Here is a 21,123-nt window from a genome sequence, read left to right on the forward strand (position 1 = left end):
GTTACATTAAATATAAAAATTAAAAACATATCCAGTTAGGTAGAAAAGTAACTTATCTTGCCTTTGATAACATTTATTTGTTATATATTTGTTTTTTGACAATTTTTTCAAATCTATGTGTACAGTAATACAAACGAGATTTTCATACATCTTTTGATTTTGAAAAAACATTTGTGGCTGTTTGCAGTAAAACATTGTTTTAATTCGCTGTTCAAAACTAATGCAATGAATAAAAGTGCATTCAGGCTATATATCTACAAAAGTTTATTTTGTGTTTTTAACCATGTTTTTAAATTTGACCAGAAATGTGAGAAATTATAATGAATTCATAATGCCAAATTGGTTGGGATTGTTGTTATTATACATCCTGAAAACCGAATAGTTCTAAACTAATGTTATTCTGATAACAAAATAGCTCTAATTAAACATATTAGAACATTTATATTCATATTTTCATGTTTTTATTAATTCGTTCGTGAATAAAAATTAAAGAACGCATGTTATTTATACTGTGCTATGATTAATACTGCTGCTACTAATACTAACCTTATTTGACCAAACTCGAGAAATAGAAACATTTTTTTTTTCGGGTAGGTCCTTTTAAATTATTATCAATTACCGCGGTCCTACTCAACATAGAATAATACTTTTAATTGATAAAGATAGTAAAAAGAATGATTTACTTACTAGTGGGTGTCCGATGAAATTTCTTTTCAAAATGTTCGATACTCATCATATTAAAGTCTTATTTTTAACATGACAAAAAAAGAAATGGTCAAAATTTTTTTGGACACTTGACAGTATTAAGATTAACACCTCTTCTGATTGTTTCCCAAATTTCATGATGAAATTCTTCATACAATCATGGTACGAACCTTTAGAAAACAGGGAGGGTCGTTACAAAACCTTACCGAAAATACCATTTTATGACATTCATATTTTTATCAGTTTATTTGCTTAAAACTCTTAAATATATAATGTACATTCATATTTATTAATTCATTTGAAAGTATATTCATTTCCGAACAAAACATTAGTAATTTGAAGACTTGAAGTGCTTTGGTTTGAAAAATATGGCTATTTTAGTCAAACTGTAGTACTTACCAACAAAACAAATGCCCACGTGTTTGTGCCTTGTGTAGGCATGCGCAACAACAAAACTTGGGTTTTTATAAGCGGAAGTCTCGAGGTTATCAGGAATCTCCGGGTGCATGTGCAAGAGGAGGGATTGAGAGAGTGGTATAAAAGGCAGGTCGAGTGAGAAGGTTGTTGTTGTTGTCATTGGACGTTACAGTGACGCGTGCGCTAGCAATTGATTAAGAAGTTGTTTTTTTTTGTGTCAAGTCACGCACCTCGGTGAAGGTCATATAAGTCGTGCACCTCGGTGAAGGTCATAAGAACTACCTTGAAATCTGTGATTATCCAAGGCGTTTTTTCTGTCCGTGTGTATTACTACATGTACCCAGTAAAATTAGGAATGGAATCTACCGGGCAACGGATGTTGTTACTAACACATACGGGTCTTCAATTACTGATGATTTACTTAAAAACTCGTCTTGTGCAGCGAACTTTAGCACGGACTCTTTTTCTATTCTGAGTCGTGCTCATTCACTATATCACCTTAAGATCTTGGAGACTATTCACATTCGACTTAGAAAACCTTCAACTTTGCAAGCAAAGGGAAAGCCTCCTGAGTTTGAACGTGATTAATTTCTAGGGTATTCAACCATAACGCTGTTTTATTTTAAGCGTTTTCCTACTTTTTTTTTTTTCTCCCTGTAAATTGAATAAAACGCAATTTTAATCGCTTTTTCATTCTTTGTTTTAAAAATTCCCTCGATACAGCTTTGAAAAGCTAGGGTCGAAACTGGTCAGCTGGCTCCCCATTTCTCGTTCTTTCCTCTCCTGTTCCCCCCTTTCCCCCCACTTTTTTGGAGAGAAGATTAAAGGAATATATATATATATATATATATATATATACAAATTTACTTTTAATCATGAATCATAAAAGTCTTCCCTTCATAATTGCAATATTTAAATTTTTTATACCCTAAAAATATGATGATATATATATATATATATATATAATATGATGATATATATATATATATATATATTATATATATATATATATAATATGATGATATATATATATATATATAAGTGGATTTATTCACGGCAATATTATATATTAAAACACACACACACACTAATGGATTCATTCACAGCAATATTACATATTAACACACACACACACACACTAATGGATTTATTCACAGCAATATTACATATTAACACACACACACACACTAATGGATTTATTCACAGCAATATTACATATTAACACACACACACACACTAATGGATTTATTCACAGCAATATTACATATTAACACACACACACACACACTAATGGATTTATTCACAGCAATATTACATATTAACACACACACACACACACTAATGGATTTATTCACAGCAATATTACATATTAACACACACACACACACACACTAATGGATTTATTCACAGCAATATTACATATTAACACACACACACTAATGGATTTATTTACAGCAATATTACATATTGAAACAGACACACACACTAATGGATTTATTTACAGCAATATTACATATTATTTTGTAATTTATTAATGTAAGAATTCACCTATCAGATTTTTTCAGTTGGATTCATTTTCAATTTTCTTCTACAATTTTAAATCTTTTGTGAACATTGCAATTTGCAATTCTATAATTTTATTTTGATAATTATTTTCTTTGAAGAAAAAAGCCTCATTTTTTAAACTCCATGAATAAGGAAAATCTTTTATTACATTTCTTATTTTTGCACTTTAATTCGTCTTATTGATGCTTTATTGTAGTATAAAACATCTCTTTATCAAACCACAATCTAACATACATACATGTGTGTGTGTGTGTGTGTGTGTGTGTGTGTGTGTGTGTGTGTGTGTGTGTGTGTGTGTGTGTGTGTGTGTGTGTGTGTGTGTGTATAAAGCAAACAATAGAAAAATAATAAGTAGATGTCACAGTCATGATTAGGGAAAAAGGATTTGCTTCCAAATGGAGCACAACACTCATATGATATTTCTATATATAATTTAGTGTTTTTGACCAAATTCTGTCATCTTGGTCACTACAACAAAAATGTACAATTGCACTAAACGATGACACAGTAAAACATATTTATGGAATTTAAGTCAATAATTATCAACATAAAATTGCAGGCATCCATATTAAATGTGTAAGTTCACTAATATCCTTAAAATATAAAACAGAATAAGTTGCATTTGCTGCAAAAATCCATATAACTGAAAGACCGCTAGAAGTAATAATTTAAAAATCTACTTGTATGAAACAGTGAAATACAAACTGTGAAATTAATTCAATTTTTTAGCAGATACGTTTAATATTTAAATTCTAACAGATGCAGATATTATTTAGAGGTATTTTTAGTCTATTTGTACAATTGATTCCATATAAGACTTTCTTTGGTTATTTACTATTTGCAATTTGTATATAGAAGTAGAAGGGGGACGATTTTTAATTATTGTCTTTGCACAAAGTTTTTAAAAAATATAATGCTCAACCATGAAGTGTAAGTGAAAATGATATTTATATTAACATAACAAATGGGGCACTTTCTAAATAGTAAATAGATATATGGGAAAAATATATATAATCTGAAATTTTTGTGCTTATTCAGTGGTATTAAAAAAAAAAGAACATAATTAAATTTTTTATCATTGACATTTAACTTAAATCTTAAAAGGGAAAAAAAATATGTGAATAAAATGTTTTTAACATTTGACCAGATTTTGTTATAAAACTTTATTATACTGATACAATACTAATTGATACAATAATACAAAATTATACAATAATATTAAAATGAATAACAAAGCAGAACAACTTATTAAAAGAGAATTTTAAAATATTTTATAAAAATTAAATGTTCAATCCGTAAATATTTTAAAGTACTTAATAGTATTTCAGCATTCATATGAAACATTAGATAGATGATAGCCACTTGCACGAATGAGCCCCAACAGACCATTTGGATATTCCAGGACAACACCATGTCAATTATGAAGTTGTCCTGCAAGATCTAAATATGGATGAAAAGAACAAAAAACATTGCTCTCCTTGGAAGGAAAGCTAATAGTGACTTATTGAAATAGACTTTTATTTCACATATTATTGGCAGTATATTATATTTGAACTCTAGCATTTATTAGTCTGAGGTAGTTAAATGATATTTCAATTAAATATTGTGTAATTGGAATTTAAGAATAATAAACAGTGTGAGTTTTTGGTACTTATCCAGAATAAAAACTGTACTACAGACAGTTTACGTAAAACACTGAAAGGTGCCCTATAAAAGTTTCAGGATTTTATTTTTGTGCAAATATTGGCCAATTTTTCAATGAAAAATATATTACTTCTGTTATTATGAAGATAATTCAATGAAAAATTGAAAAATGAAAACAATATTCTTTTTGTTGTTATGAAGAAAATACAATGAATAATTATTGGACAAGTTTTACAAAATTTTAAGAAAATTAAAATTCAAATCAAGAAAAAACTATCAAGTTTCATGAATTAAAATTTACTTTTTGAATAACAAACAACTGATAATAAATAAAAAAAAATTAATTTTTTTATTCGAGTGGAGATAATTATTTTGTTTTTTTTATAATAAACTAATGATATCAAATAAATGTTTTCTTAAATGAGGTTTGCTGCTGCGATTTCATTGGTTCAGCATTTTAGCACATTTCTTCATTTTACTACCCAGCATAAGTATTGAATTTTCTTAATACATAGATGTTTTAATATCTGGAAAATCATGCACTTATTTGCATTGAACAGATGTTTAAAAAAATGTTCTTACCTTCTCGTAACATGCCAACACTTAAGCATTTCTGGAACCGACATGCCTGACAAGCCTTTCGACGTCTTTTTGTTATTTCACAGTCACTGTTAGCAGGGCATGAATATTCTATGTTACCTATTAAAAATAGGAAAAATTATTAAAGTATGTTTTAGCAATTAAATAAATGATTACATACCTATTAATAAGAATGAGTTCTGGTGCTTGGGAATAAACTTTAACAATAATCAACAAAGCCAAATTGTATACTTATTTTCATTAAGAATAATAAATATCCAACCAATTTGTAAGAGATTAAAAACATACACAAACAAAAAAGAATCCAAATATCTTTATAGAACATTTTGCTTGCTTGAAATCAAGCATGTCCACGCATAGATGAATTTAAAATATTTAAGAAAGAAAATCAAATTTTGTTATGGTAATATTTTTAGCCCAAAACAAATGTTTATTTGTTGTTTTTTTTTAGAGAGGGGATGGGACAAGTCTATAATGTTATTTATATATCTCATGTTTTTCGTTCACTAGAATAAAAATGTTTTATCCTTTGTCATATATCAGTTGAATGAATCCTTTTTTTTTTATTTGTGAAAACAAAAAGCATCTTTTTAAAATACAGAGCAGCAACAACAATAATGTAGGCTCACTAAGATATTAAGAATGATTTTTAAGCTTCTTCAAAAAAGAAAAATGAATTTGCACTTTGAATTTGTCTTTTGCTTTGATACAAACTTTTAAAGTTACATTTTAGTATAAAGTGAATAAGATTAAATGGATTAATGGAATCAAAATAAAATGTACAGAAACCTATTGCTTATATCATACCATCTGTGCAGTGATTTATCTCTTTCTAAACTCCCATCCACGTTTCCTTCTAGACATACATTGCTGAATCCAATTGTTGCATTTTTGTATCTTCATACACTCCTAGCACTTTCCATTTAACTGCAGAAGATATGAGAATGAGTTTCGCTTTTTTAATATGATCTGTTGATTTCATCCCACACATGATAATCAGCTTTGATCTGATACAGTATGTAGTTTGAAGTGAGAACTTGCCTGTTTTTTTAAAAGCTGCACAGCCAAAATCTATGCAGGAGCCATTTGTAATGTAAACTCCTGAACTTCAGATCAATCATATATTTAATTAATGAGAGACATGAAATATTATAGACAGTTTACATGTGATGGATTGTATTCTGACATATGTGGGGAGGGGGCATTTGATGACATTTCTTCAAGTGGACTAGATTTTAAATAAACTCTTTATGCATTTAAATTTAAAACTGCCCATTATGTACAGAGTAATGTAATTTATTAAAATAATATTGGTTAACTATTTTTCTCAACAACAATCTCTTCTAGTATGGTTTTTGAAATATAGTTTAACAAAAACATAAATCAGTCAGGAGACTGCATACCTCCGATTGACAACATAAAGATGAGCCTAACTTCTTCATAGTGTATGAAGCATTCCCAAGGTTATATGATGGAAACATTGATAACTCAAAAATTATTTATTTGATCAAGTAGAACTTTTGCGTGTTGCTTACCGTTATCCGTACATAAAATTGACAAAACTTGGAAGTTGAAATATTGTAAAAATTTTGACCGTTATCAAAATTTTTATAATCATATAAGATGCAGGACTTCATATATGCAAAGTAAGTCTCTACAATCACCAAAACTATGACTTTCACTTTTTTCATAACCTTAACTCCTGACTGAAATATCTTGAATTTAAGTCACTAGTTCTATGTTAAACCATGAGTGATATTTTGACTGAATTTTGTGACAATTGGTCAAATGATGTGGGCACAAACAAAGCTGTGCACAAACAAAAACATTTGACTAAACACATAATCTCCCACGTTGACAGAGGTAAATGTAGATATTTTATTTTTGATATAGATAAAAACACTTCTGAAATGTTCTTGATATATTCTCCAAGTGGAACAGCTTGTTTATGAAAACAAAGGTTCGTCAAGTTTTATCTATCCAAAGAAATGTAACAAGAACTGCTTATAACACACAATCGTCTGTGGGTGATCTTCAAATCTTACATTCATAAGAAAAAATTCTAACGAACTGATTGTGCCAGCAGCCATCATGCGGAAAATAATATTCACAACCTCACCTGGATAGCAATGTCTCCACCAGTTTCTCTAACGATGCACATGTTTCAAACCCACTCTTTTACAAAGACTCCACATTTCAGAATAAGCTTAACTGCCTCAGCCCCTCCCACACACACATATATCTCGATATCTGTTTGTTAGGTTTGGATCTAAGAGTAGCTTGTGTAAATGATATTTTCTTTCGAGCAGTTTACTGATATTCTCATCAAACCAATCCCTGCGTTTCTTCTTCATTTTACCGAGAATATCCAGGCCAGTTTTATGCCATCAAAATGCATGTTGTCAAAAGCATCAGAGAGTTCTTGGCAGACATCAGGTTGTTTGACCTTGGCAATATTGATTTGCTTTGGGATTTTTGTGCCCAACATACAAATTGTCTTCCTGACATGCAGCTTAAATTTGCCATTCACCAAAATGTGATCAGTATCACAATTGACACTACGCAACACACGGACATTGCAGGCATCTTTGAGATCATCTTTTTTGGTGACTATAAGGTCTATCATATGGCCATGTTTGGATCTTGGATGGATCCAAGTCACTTTATGTTTCTGTTTCTGCCGGAAGTATGTGTTACAGATGACTAAGTTGAACTCAGAGCATAACTGTAGCAAACTCAGACCATTGCTATTTACTTGGCCAATACCAATTGCATACCAAACTAGATGTTTCCTTATACATGTGTTAAGGGTTTCTTGAAGAGCCTCATAGAACTGCATGACAACATCATCACTTGCTGATTAAGTTGGAGCATAGACAGAAAGAATAGTAACGTATCACCCACATGCAAGTGGTATTCGTAATTTCATGATAAAGTCAGTTATACAAGATGGACAATGAAGTTTGTCAACTAGAGAAGAGCGGATGACAAAACCAACTCCCTCTTCACGTTTCTCCCCTTTGCATTTTCCAGCTCAGAAGATTGTAAATCCAGAATGTTTTTCAATTAAATGATCTTCATCAGAAAATTGGGTCTAAGAAAGTGCTGCTATATCTATGTTCAATCATTGAAGCTCTTTAGTAACAAAGCAGTTTTCTGTTCTGGCCTACTGGACGTTTCTAAATCTAACAGGGTTTTCAGTTTTCAACATCCAATGTTTCAAAGCATTCATTAGCATATTGCTTTATTTTCATTGTTTGGTTCCTGTTATGATGAACAGCCGCTAGCCGCAGTAAACTGTCAAGCTAAAAAAATGACAGGCAATTTTTGATGTACCTTTTCTAGCATCTTCCTAGAATCCTGGGTGAGCAGTACAGGACTGTTCAAAATCAGCCCCTGCCATGTAGGCAAAATAAAGATATTAAGAAAAAATTCCTGTTGACTCCTGTTGCAGATTTATGCCTCCAACTTGTAAAAACTACCTACTATGGCATTATGCTTTTATCGCCTAAGGTCTCCTTTTTTTCTTTTTTTTTCATGAACAAAAAATGAGTTGAGTTAAGAAGACATCGATGGATTGTAGTGATGTATGCATGTACAAAACATACAACATTCTTTAAATGTTGTTTATGGTATGTAGGTATACACAATAAATCTCAGAAAGTTGAATGCCTCTGCCATGCATAGTTCTGGGTCACTCTTGAACAAGATGTAGTATCTGTTAGCCTCCCTCTTGAGGGTTACTGTACAGTAGAGCTTAGGCTCTCTCAGCTGACCAACTAGTGTGTGGAATATGTTTTAGTACCCAGCAACCTAAGTCCCAGCCATGGGCAAATGGCATAGGAGGCAGAAGGGACTCTCATAAGCTGTGGTGAAAGCAACCTTTCTAGGAGAAGGAGATCTCTGAGGGGAAAACCTGCAAGTGACATGGCTACCAGTCATCTCACACCTGCTTGTCACTGGATATTGGCCATATATATATATATATATATATATATATATATATATATATATATATATATAATTATTGAGTAAACTGATTGATAATTTAAAATTTAAATTTAAAAATCGGTTTCAAAAGGAAGAACAAACAAAACCGATTTTTAATTATAAATTATGAATCATTTTACTCAATATTAAAATAGCTCTAGGATATCTATACCTATCGAGCTTATTATATATCTACATTACAACGAGCACTGTTTTCTTTTAATTGTATTAATGTATTCACTAATACATTAAAATAAACTCTGCTCTTTAGACTGTTGTTCTAATCCTCTTAAAATCTATCTATCTATCTATAAATCTATAAAAATAAACATGTCTGTGTACATTTCCCTATGCAATAACTCTGTCAATTTTCAGTCTACAAACTCGAAATTTGATATACAGGGTACTGAGATTTGGAAAAATCTTTGTGATTGGTTTTCGGACAGAAATTTGGCTGTTAAGGGGTCTAAGTTCAATGATTTGACCTTTGAGAACTCTACCAAACCTCTCCGACAATTTTGGGTCTAAACACTTGAAATTTTATAGGTTCCTTGGATATGGCTCTAACTTAATAACTTGATTTGAGCCCAAAACAATAAATGCTAAGGGGTCATAATAGAGGTCAAAGTTTTTAAAAAAATTGACCTCTGTGGTCTCAACCAAATTACTCAGACAATTTCTGGTCTAAACATTTGAAATTTTACATAAAGGGTATTCAGAGATAGGGCAAGCTTTTTCATCAGTTTGGGTCAAAAATTCTAGTTACCAATATATAAATGTATGTATGTATGTATGTTTGCATGTCTGCCTACAACTTTCAACAGATCAGTATCGTTTTGAAGTTCGACCTTTCAGATGACAAATATCGAAAAATTGGCTAAAAACATTAATATCTTCACCTTCAACTGGGCACTTTTCTACAGGGGTGGGGTTGCTTTTTTCGCCAATATTTTTTAAAGTCATCCTCTCCTTTCGATTGTCCAGCCTTAATTTAAACATAAGTCACTTCCGGTTTGGCGGTGGTCATAACAGCAAAAGGCATCAGATTTTTTTTTTTCCGTTCTTTTTTTCCTTCATGGTATTGGGTTCGAGCCTGCCTTCCTACTACCAATTTTTTTTTTTTTTTTTTGCTCAACATACACATCCAAACACCCGGGCAACGCCGGGCTTAAATGCTAGTATATATATAAAAGGAATGTTGTGCATGTGTGGGTGTGTGTGTGGGTGAGAGAGAGAGAGTTCTTTCTCTAAGGACTCAGAAATGGCTGGATTGATAGTTTGAATATTTTACACAAAGGTACTTGATATGTTTGGGAGTGTTCTAGTGTCTGATAAGTATCAAAAATCAATAACCGAAAAAATCTGATGACAGAAGGAAATCTGATTTTGACTAATGTTAACTCTTTTATATTATTTTGACTTTTGTAGGTTTAACTTTTGTTCAAGTGATTAAGTAAAAACAATTTTATAAAATGAACAGTTGGTTCTTTGATAAGACAGGGGCGCGTTCAAAATGAATGTTTCTGTTTAAAACACAATTAAACCATAATACTTAACTTTTGCATTTTAAACTTTAAATGAAGCCATTATTTACAGATAATTTTATAAAATCAACAGCACATTCTCTACAGTGGATGTATTGTGTAATGTATTGTGGACTAAGATACTGAAGAGAGGCATGTGGAGCTTCCTCCTAGATCCCTAACTAGAGCAAACGATCAATCAATCTGATTAAAAATTGGGCGATTTCACTAATTTGGATGACAATAAAAGTATGGGAGGGTGGAACATTTGTTGATTCTCATTCAATCTCGGACAGCATCGGATCTCTTTTTCTTTTTTTTTTTTTGTTTTTACAAAGTGGTCACCACTTATCAAGGCCCGGAAGCCACTCAGGGATAAGGGTTATTGTAAGTACAGTACGTTAGTGTGGATATTTAGAGTGTCTACTTAAGGGAGCGGTCCATCAGGAATTTGTTTACGTTGGACTTGAAGACATCCAAGTTGTAGCCAGGAGGGAAGCAGGCAGACGGAACAGTTCCACAGGCGTGCACTTCTAAGAAAGAAACTTTGTTCATGGAATCTACGTTTTGATTTAGGCATAGATAAAGAGTGGGGAAAGTTTTTGACAATGGATTCAGCTAGACGGGTGTTTTTTGTAAAAGATTGGCGAGGGGGGACCAAAGATTGGAGTTCAGACAGACGAGCACCTGCCATGGAAATAACGATAAAACAAAGATAGGCTTGCAACATCTCTTCTGTAGGAGAGAGGTTGCAGGGAAGAGAAAAGGGCATCCCCCACTAAGCCACGAAGTCTATTTTGCACTCTGTCAAGGCAGGATAGGCTGTTTTTAGCAGCTCCTGCCCAGATATGGCAGCAGTATTCCATCCTTGGACGTACTTGGCTTTTATATAGATAGAAAATTGCATCATTAGTGAGATATCTTCTGGAGCGGTAGAGGGATCCTACCATCTTTCCAGCGACCTTGGCAACAGACTTGATGTACGTGTTCCATTTCAGATCAGGAGTTAAGATCAAGCCTAGAAGCTTGTCAAAACATGGGGCTTCTCCTAGACGAGAGCCATCCATTTCAATTGATGCCAGATGGGGATCAGAGCGTTGATGATGTAAAGATAGGAGTTTGGTTTTAGATGCATTAAAGGTAACCAGCCACGTCTTCTCCCACTGAACCACTCGTTCGAGATCAGAGGAGAGAGAATCAGAGAGAGCTCTGTCATTTACAGCCTTTGATGTGTTGCTGTAGATGGTCGTGTCATCAGCATAGATGTCAACGAATGATTTAAGTATGTGTTTAGGGAGATCATTGATGTATATCAGGAAGAGAGTTGGGCCCAGGATGGACCCTTGAGGGACTCCAGCATTAATACTGCAGGCCTCTGATTTTTGTCCATCAACCACTACTCTTATGAGCCTATCAGAGAGAAATGATTTAATGATAGAGAAAACATTTCCAGTTATACCGTAGCTGGAGATCTTGTGAAGTAGGCCTTTATGCCATACCTTGTCGAAGGCCTTTGATATGTCAAGAGCAATTGCCCTGGAAAGGAAGCCTTTGTCAAGAGATTCACTAATCCTATGAGATATAACCGTTAGCACATCTGCTGTAGCTCTAGCAGAACGGAAACCATATTGCATGAAGGTTATTTCTGCTGAGGTGGTTGACTATTTCTCTATTTAATATGGATTCCAGCAACTTACTCATGACACACAGGAGACTTATTGGTCTGTACTGAGAGGGAGATGACTTATCACTTGAGTTCTTAAATACAGGGCATACTGATGAGGTTTTCCAGAGTGTTAGAAAGCACTTCTTGAGGCAACGTTTAAACAGTTTCGTAAGTATGGGAGCAAGTTCTGGTTGAAGCTTTTTTAACACTATAATTGGGATGCCATCAAGGCCAGTAGCTTTACTGGAATCAAGGTTCTTGATTAGCTTGGCGACCTCATGCACAGATATTTGTATGTTACCTAGTGTGTTCTGTGTTATAGGAGGAAATATGGGGAGTTGATGGCCTTCATCGCATAGGTAGAATTAGCTGCAAAGTTCTTGGCAAATAGTTTGGCCTTGTCTGAAGCTGAGGAGATGACCTCTGGTCCGTTGATAATGGTTGGGATAGAACGCACACTTCTGTTCAGGATCCTATTTGTTATTTGTCAAAACTGGTGGGAACCAAGCCGCTGATCAGCTACTTTGGATTTAACAGACTGGGCATATAGCTCTCTTGCATTTTTTATTACTCTTTTACAGTGGTTGCTGGCGTTCCTGAAAGCAGGTTTAGTCTCAGTGCATCTATTACGTTGGTAGCTATGGAAAAAGTGATTTCTGTGCGCAATGGCAGCAGCACATTCTGGAGAGAAACATGGCTGGCTGTTAGGTTTTAGTTGGAATTTTTTAGATGGTATGAATCGGTCTATGTCTACAATTAATCATTCGGTCAGATCTGATACTGTAGAGGACACTTCCTTTTTAAACATGGAATGCAGAGGTAGATCAGATATAAATGTATGTAAGCTATCCCAGTCAGCCATGGAGTATCGGTATACAGTATGGTGGAGGGATACGTCTGGGGACTTATTACATTTCATTTTTATCTTAACTGATATGACGGAGTGGTCGGAGGATCCTAGAGAAGAAAGAACGGAACATGAAAATAGCTCAGGGGAAGTAGAGAGAAAAAGGTCTAGGAGGCTTGCATATTGACCTGTAGTATCGGGCACACGGGTGGGCTCGCGAACAATCTGAGTGAGGTCATAAGCAATGGCAAAATCATGACAGAACCTCCCCTCATCGTCAGTCTTATTTGAGTGGGTCAGCCATTCCACGTTATGGATGTTGAAGTCACCACAGATGTGGATGTTAGCCGAGGGGTGTGCAGACAGGATGTGATCTATTTTCTCAGATATGCTCTTAAAGATAGTAACTCCGCTGTTGTCGGGCCGATAGAGGGCAAATATAAATGCAGTGGTGTAAGCAAGTGCAACCCGGAAGCACATATAAGGTAAATTAGGATCTTCTCTAGAGATATCCCTGCCACATGGGAAGCCATCTTTAATGTAGGCACATATTCCATGCCCACGACGATCTTGGGGGTCAGATTTAGATGTTTAGTTAGAGTATCCGTTAATTATGAACTCATCTAGGGAGGTGGTCAGCCCTATTCCAGTTTCACTTAGAAAGAATATGTCCGGTGTCGTCTCCTGTAATTGGGTTTCAACCTCTGGAAGGTTCCAACCTTAGACCCCTGATGTTGGAGAAGGAGACATGGTAGTAGGAGTCTACGTTGGAAGATGGGGTTCTAGGTTTATTGAGTTTTTTTTCTGGAGATGTTCCATGTTGAGGTTTTGGGATTTGTGGAACAGGTCGGCATACTTGGTTAGAGCAGTACAGAGAGGGAAAGTAAGAGAGAAAAAGACAGGAAAATTTTTTTTTTTTTTCTTTGTAGCACATGAAAAGGTAAAGCCATAACAATTACCCACTTGTATGGCATCGAGAGGCCCACCCACCAGAGACTACTGCATGGCCCAGAGTCCATTTACCAAATGGCAATACAGCAGTCCTAGTATTTGCGCCTGCTGATAGGACAGCCTCCTTAGTGGTTAATCCAAGGTTCGGGTCCCTGACTATCAGGCGGATAACGTCAGCCTAGACAAAACGTTTACCTCCAACACCCTTACTAGTGACATGGCCACAAGGATAGACATAGAGACAGAAAAATTTCCGACATCTCAAACTACTGTTCACAAAGTACTACCGACCTGGAAAGCAGCTTTTTCTTCACCCTTTGTCAGAAAAAAAATCACTCATTTGAATGAGGACTGAGGGGCAAAAAAGGAGAAGCGAGAGTTACTGGAGCTGCTGATAACACATCCACTGTATTATCTACTCTCCATTAAAAAAAAAAAGGGGGGGGGATATCTACTTAGTAAGAGTCCGATGCTCAATTATCAATTCAGGACGCTTTTGGAGATAATCTCTCCTCCCATATTAATGGGTGGATGTTTTGGCATTATATATCTCTCTGATCATATATATATATATATATATATATATATATATATTTCTCTCTCTTTCTTTTTTTTTTACAAAGAAATCACCACTTATCAAAACCCAGAGGCCACTCGAGGATAAAGGTTAATGAGTGTACAGTAGTCAATGGGAAAATGTAGTAATCATTAGTAGTGGAAATTTGGTCAATTGAATTACTTACATGATTACCTCAAGAACTTGTTCACATTGGACTTGAAGACAATCATACTGTAGTCAGAAAGCAGGAAAACGGAACAGTTCCACAGGGGTGTAGTTCTAAGAAAGAAGTTTTGTTCATGGAATCTACGTTGAGGTTTAGGCACAGATAAAGAGTGGGAGAAATTATTGATAGTGGTTTCAACTAGATGAATGTTTTTTTGTGAAAGTTTCGTCAGGGGAGACCATAGATTGGAGTTGAAACAAGTACTTAATGATAAAGTGAAGACAGGCTCGCAACATCTCTTTTGTGAGAAAGAGATTGCAGGAAAGAGAAAAGGGCATTTCCTACTAGGCTTCGAAATCTATTTTGAATTCTGTCAAGGAAGGATAAGCTGCTTCTAGAAGCTCCCACCCAGATGTGGCCACAATATTCCATCCTTGGACATACTTAGCTCTTATACACGTAGAGAATCGCATCAGCAGTGAGATATCTACTGGAGTGGTAGAATGATCCCACCATTTTTCCAGTAGCTTTGGCAACGGATTTAATGTACGTGTTCCATCTCACATCAAGAGTAAAGGTCAGTTTGTCTTAGCATGGCACCTCCTTAAGACAAAAGACATTCATTTCAATTTATGCCAGACAGTGATCAGAGCGTTGATGATGGAAAGATAAAAGCTAGGTTTTAGATGCTTAAAAATTAACCAGCCACCTATTTCCCCATTGCATCACATGATCAAGTCAGAGGAGAGAGGATCAGAGAGAGAACTTAGTCGTTTATGGCCTTTGAAGTATTTCCATAGATGGTAGTGTTGTCACCATAAATGATTTCAGGATGTTATTTGGGATACTACTGATGTAGATCAGAAGAGAGTTGAGCCCAGGATGGACTCCTGCATTAATTTTTCTTTTCACCCCAAACAAAGCACAGTTTTTTATGTGTGGGGGCTACTATCAGAAACATAAGTTGCAGGGATACTATGCAGGGAGTTGAGCAGTAAGATGTCTGTTCACATTGCACTACATGTCAGTACAGTTAGGGAAGCAATAACCCAATAGTGAATTCCAAAGTCTAGCAGTTCTGGGCAAGAAACTTTTAAAGTAGAAGGGTTTATTACACCTAGGGATCTATACTGTGTAGGGGTGGGACTTTGCTGCTTGTCGGGTTTGTCAGGGGTATTCACATTGAGAAGATACAAAGGCTTGTAATTCCTCAAAACATCCATCATTGAAATACTTGTAAAGCAAGCAGAGGGATGCAACATTTCATCGATGAGAAAAAGGTTGAAGCTTAGATGACAGTTCAGAACCTATCAGGTTGGCGACTCTGTTTTGAACCCTGTCCAGGAGGGAGAGACTTGTAGCAGATGCACCAGCCCAAATATGACAATACTCCATACATGGGCGACTGGTAGCCTTGTAGAGGTACAGGATACTTTCAGGCGTAAGTAACTTTCTAGCATGGTAGAAAGAGCCCACCTTCTTCATAGCAGCCTTGGCAGTGTTCTCGATGTATCTGTTCCAACTCATGTCCCCTGCGAATGTTAAGCCAAGAAGTTTGAAAGAAGTACTTTCAGGTAATGTATCTTTGGCCATAACTATTGGTGGCTGAAAAGGTTTCTTGTAATTATTAAAGGAAACGAGCTTAGTCTTGGCAGCATTGAATATTACCATCCATTTTTTACCCCATTTTACTACAGATTGGAGGTCTTCCTCTAGGGTTTCCGCCATTGCTACTGGCCGGTAGCATCAAGTAAGCAATACACATTTGGTCAATGTCGGTTTTCACCATCATATTGGGGAAACAAAACCAGACAAAGTTGGGTAAAAAAACAAAAACTCAAAAGAACTATCCCGCAGTAAAATTAAGTGTGGATTTGACCTCATTAAGCATGCACTTAAAAACTGTCTTGCAGAAATATTTAACTGCGGAATAGCATGATGTGTGACCTCAATTTGAACTCATTCACTTTTTAATTGCTAAATTTAACGCCTTACATTGCTTCCGTCGGTGTAGCACACGTGTATGTCGTCAGCCTATTGGCCTCAAGGCTCCGGGTTCGAGCCTACCTGCCACAAACCCCACTTTTTTTCTTTTTCATCTACAAAAGATTTTTTTTTCCATTTTTAAAATCACTATTTTTTCACTTTATTTTTCACAGAAGTTGAACATCGTCTTTTTTATATTTAAACAGGGTTAAGTTTCCATTTTATTTTGCTATACCCCCTCTCCCCCACCACCAAACACACACACCTACAAACACCCGGGCAACGCCAGGTACCCCCACTAGTCTATATATATAAAAGCGAAAATGTGCATGTATGTGTGTTCGCTTTTTGTGTATGTCTACAAAAGGCTTTTTTCGCCGTGATTCTCGGTTGGCACGCTCCTTAAAACTTTTTATATGCTGTCTAAATAATAATATCTACGGTTAAGGAACTCTGGTTGCAGCTATCTTTAATTTACACGACTTTTACAAGCTATTTTCGAGATAATTTTTGATCGCCGCGTAGCAGGAAAAACAGAAACTGGTTTCCAGCACAAAACTACGCAACATCACGCGACTTAACGTTCTTGCACCTGTTAATTTCGCTTTATAAACGTCAACTTAACACACTTATCAATTCATCTATTCCCATGGTCGAGATGGTTAGGTCACAGGCTTTTTTTTCCATTTCATTTCCACCTCCGTGTCAAAGGTTCGGGGGTTCAAGCCTACCTTTCTACTAAAACTTTTATTTTCTTTTACACCTCTAAACACCCGGCCAATGTCATTTTTTTTTTAAACAGGGTTGTTTTAATCCCCTCCCCCCACACACATCTCCAAACACCCGGGCAACGCCCCCCCCCCCCCCCCGCTAGTCTATAATATAAAATCGAAAATGTGTGTGCACTTTTTGTGTATGTCTGGTGAAGGCTTTCTTCAGGAGGGTACTCGGTGGGGTCACTCATTCTTAAAACTTTTTATATGCTTTGTAGATTATAATATCTAAGATTTACAAAACGAGCTCACATGTATCTTTAATTTCGGCGACTTTTACACACTATTTTCGTGATTTTTTTCACTCGGTGTGTTTCTTTGGCTTTTCAGTATAATAAAAGCGAAACTGGAAGCAAAGTCTTCTCTCGGTCTTTTGTGCCCAGACATACAGAAAGCAATAAGGTTTGATCAATGCTGGGGGGAAAAACCCTTCATATCAGACAATTGCTATTCATTTGGACCCTCCCCTTTTTTGGGGAGCTGTTTTCTCCAATATCTTGGGGGAAACAAACAAATACGCAGAAACTGGCTTGCAGCGCCAAAGTTAAGTCGCATGATTTTTAATCTCATTAAATTCACATACCTGTTATTTAACTTTTTAATCGTTAAATTAAAAGATTTCAAATATCCACAAATTGGCCAAAAACATTAATTCTGTGATCAACTGAACCGGTCTTTGCAAGTAGGGGTCAGTTTTTTTAATCAACATTTTTGCAGTCATCATACGCCTTGCAATGACTAATCTTATTTTGAATGCCTACAACCTCATAAGTCGCAGTGGGCGCAACAACTAAAGAAAGCATTTCCTTTTTTTCACCTCCTTTTCCTCTTAGCGTTACAGATTCAAGCCTGACTACTGCGATCAATTTTTTTTTTTTTTTTTTTGCACTGCCATTTTCATTTTTTAGGGAGTTAATTTTTTTTTTGTTAAGGCTCTGTTGTTCAATACCCTTATCATAAAACCTCTCCATACCCAGGCAACGCTGGGTACCCCCGCTAGTAAATATATTTCTCATTCCGTGGAATTTCCACGGGTCCTGCTAGTTATGTTATAAAAGAGTAAATCTTTAACAAAGCAAAACTTATCAAAATAAGAAAAGCTCAACACTATTAAGAGGAGCAAACAAATAACATTAAATGAAAAATGAGAAATTATATATAACTTTATTATATCATCAGATTTACGTTGATTGTACCAAAAATTGATGCTTCACACATTTTTACTTTGTTGGATTTGTAAAAAGTTGCCATATTTTTCACTTTCCAGAACACTATACTAAAGACTTCACTGGAACTTGTATGAATATATTTTTATTTTATTTTATTCTTGAACGTTTTTAACATATTTTTTTAACCGTTTTCTAATCCCATTTTCTTCATTTTCAGATTGTTTTATTTTTATCTATTTATATATGTATTCCCATATCTCTTATTTATTGTTTCTATCTCCTCTTCTTCTTTCTATCATCCCTATCTTTTTTCTTTCTTCTTTTATTATTGGTTCTTCTTTAATAGTCCCCATTATTTCATAGTGGCCCACTTATTTTCTTACTAGTGTCTACATATACACTACTCTCCAGTTTACCATATATATATATATATATATTGTACCTTCTTTTAATTATTTTTTACCAGCTTATCCTATTCCTTCATTCTCATTTCATACCTAAATGTTATTAAGATAGTTTTTCTATATTTTCATTTTGTATGATTCTGGCCCTTTTCTTCTGATGAGAAGCATTTAATTTCGAAATGCCATGGTCTAAAGAAATTTTTTTCTTAATTTTCCTCTTAACTTTTCCTTATTGTTCTGATGATATAATACAGTTATATATAGTTTTATTCCTTTTATTTATTGTAAAATTGTCAACAGCTGCAGGGGGTTCTCTATGCAATGGATATACATCATTGTACGGACACGTCATTCCAAAGTTTTGTAAAAACCTTCCAACCTGTTGCCATTTTAGCCTGCCTACTAGGAGCATCAACTGATCTCTCATGCCTTGGGCTGTCAACATCAGCATTTCAGAGGACTGATGGTCGTACAAGAAAATGCCTTGCTATCTCATCATAGACAATGTCTCGCAACCATACAAGAATACAGGCCAAACATGTTGTCTCTTGCATATTATGCCATCTCAGTGTTTTGTAAAATTCTCAACAGTTGGCAGGAGATTCTCCATGCAATGGATATGCATCATTGTATGGACGTCATTTTGCTTACTGATTGTGTCGTGAATTTAAACACGTGCAACAAATTGCATTTGCATGAGAGTCAGATTTCAACTGCAAAGTCAGTGCACATAATAAAACCGGCGAGTTGAAGCACTGTTTGTCACATCTTGCATTTTCATATAGTTTGCGTTTTCATTTATATATCAACATATCTCCATGTATGGCTTAGGATGTTATTCTATGTATTTTCAAATCCCATCAAGTCACTGCGGAGGTCCCTAGATACTGAACGGCTATCTACTCTAACGGTTTCCATCTTCGAACAGTTAACCTTTGGTACTTGCTCTCTATTTCTATAACTGTACCAACATGCATATATTTAAATGCAATGTGCACAAACATCTTGATGCTCAACTCCCCACTAATGATTCCTTGATAAACCTGGCCTTTAATCCATAATAACCCCTTACATCTCAGTGTTTGGGGGGGGGGTTAATTAAAATGAAAAAAAGCAATATAGTTGAGTAAATTTTAATTAATTTTCTGAAAAGCAAACATTTTCCAGTCATGCTTCTCAGCTGTACCACAAAAAGTATACACATCAAAATGATAATTATAAAAAACTTGGATGCTACAGCTTATTAAGACACTTTTCCAGGAATCAAAAAGTGAACATTTAATAAGTGCTACCATAAGTTCCTTTTAAATAGTTATTATTGTTCTATTTAAAAAAAGATATTGAGCCCTTTGTGAGTTCAAGATCAGCTATCTTGGATCAGATCTATTTAGACTGAGAGATTGATTTTTTCATATTCATATATATATATATATATATATATATATATATATATATATATATATATACTTCATGTGCCTACATAAAATATTAAGAGATATATTTTATTTATTAATTTTCAGTATTTTTTTTTTTTTACAAGATGGTCACCACTTATCAAAGCTTGGAAGCCACTCGGGGATAAGGGTTATTGCATGTACAGTACGTTAGTGTTGAGATTTGATAAAGTGTCTTACTTAAGGGGGCGGTTCATCAGGAATTTGTTTATGTTGGACTTGAAGAAATCCAGGTTGTAGTCAGGTGGGAAACAGGCAGATGGAACAGAGTTCCACAGGCGTGCACTTCTAAGAAAGAAGCTTTGTTCATGGAATCTACGTTTTGATTTTGGCACAGATAAAGAGTGGGGAAAATTTTTGACAGCGGTTTCAGCTAAACCGGTGCTCCTCGTGAAAGATTGGCGAGGGGGAACCAGAGATTGGAGCTCAGACGAGCACTTGCCATGGAGGTAACGATAAAGCAAAGACAAGCTCGTTGCAGGGAAGAGAAAAGGGCATCCCCCACTAAGCCTATTTTGTACTCTGTCAAGGCAGGATAGGCTGTTTTTAGCAGCTCCTGCCCAGATGTGGAAACAGTACTCCATCCTTGGATGTACTTGGCTTTTATATGGATAGAGAATTGCATTAGCAATGAGATATCTTCTGGAGCGATAGGAGGATCCTACCATTTTTCCAGAAACCTTGGCAATAGACTTGATGTACA

The 21,123-nt window shown here is 35.0% G+C and overlaps 1 protein-coding gene across 4 annotated transcripts in view; it reads right to left on the minus strand.

Moving 5' to 3' along the window:
- The window catches only part of LOC145268215 (steroid hormone receptor ERR2-like), a 274,707-nt gene that overhangs the window by 139,605 nt on the left and 113,979 nt on the right, over window positions 1-21,123 (minus strand). For all 4 annotated transcript variants that reach the window (XM_080123514.1, XM_080123515.1, XM_080123513.1 and 1 more), the window contains one exon: window positions 4,915-5,031. In XM_080123514.1, the coding sequence (XP_079979640.1) occupies window positions 4,915-5,031 (117 nt within the window). The remainder of the gene's footprint in view (window positions 1-4,914; window positions 5,032-21,123) is intronic.

The sequence above is a fragment of the Euprymna scolopes genome, chromosome 43 (genome assembly GCF_053919585.1).
Source record: "Euprymna scolopes isolate OS-2025 chromosome 43, ASM5391958v1, whole genome shotgun sequence".
In the NCBI taxonomy this organism is placed as follows: domain Eukaryota; kingdom Metazoa; phylum Mollusca; class Cephalopoda; order Sepiida; family Sepiolidae; genus Euprymna; species Euprymna scolopes.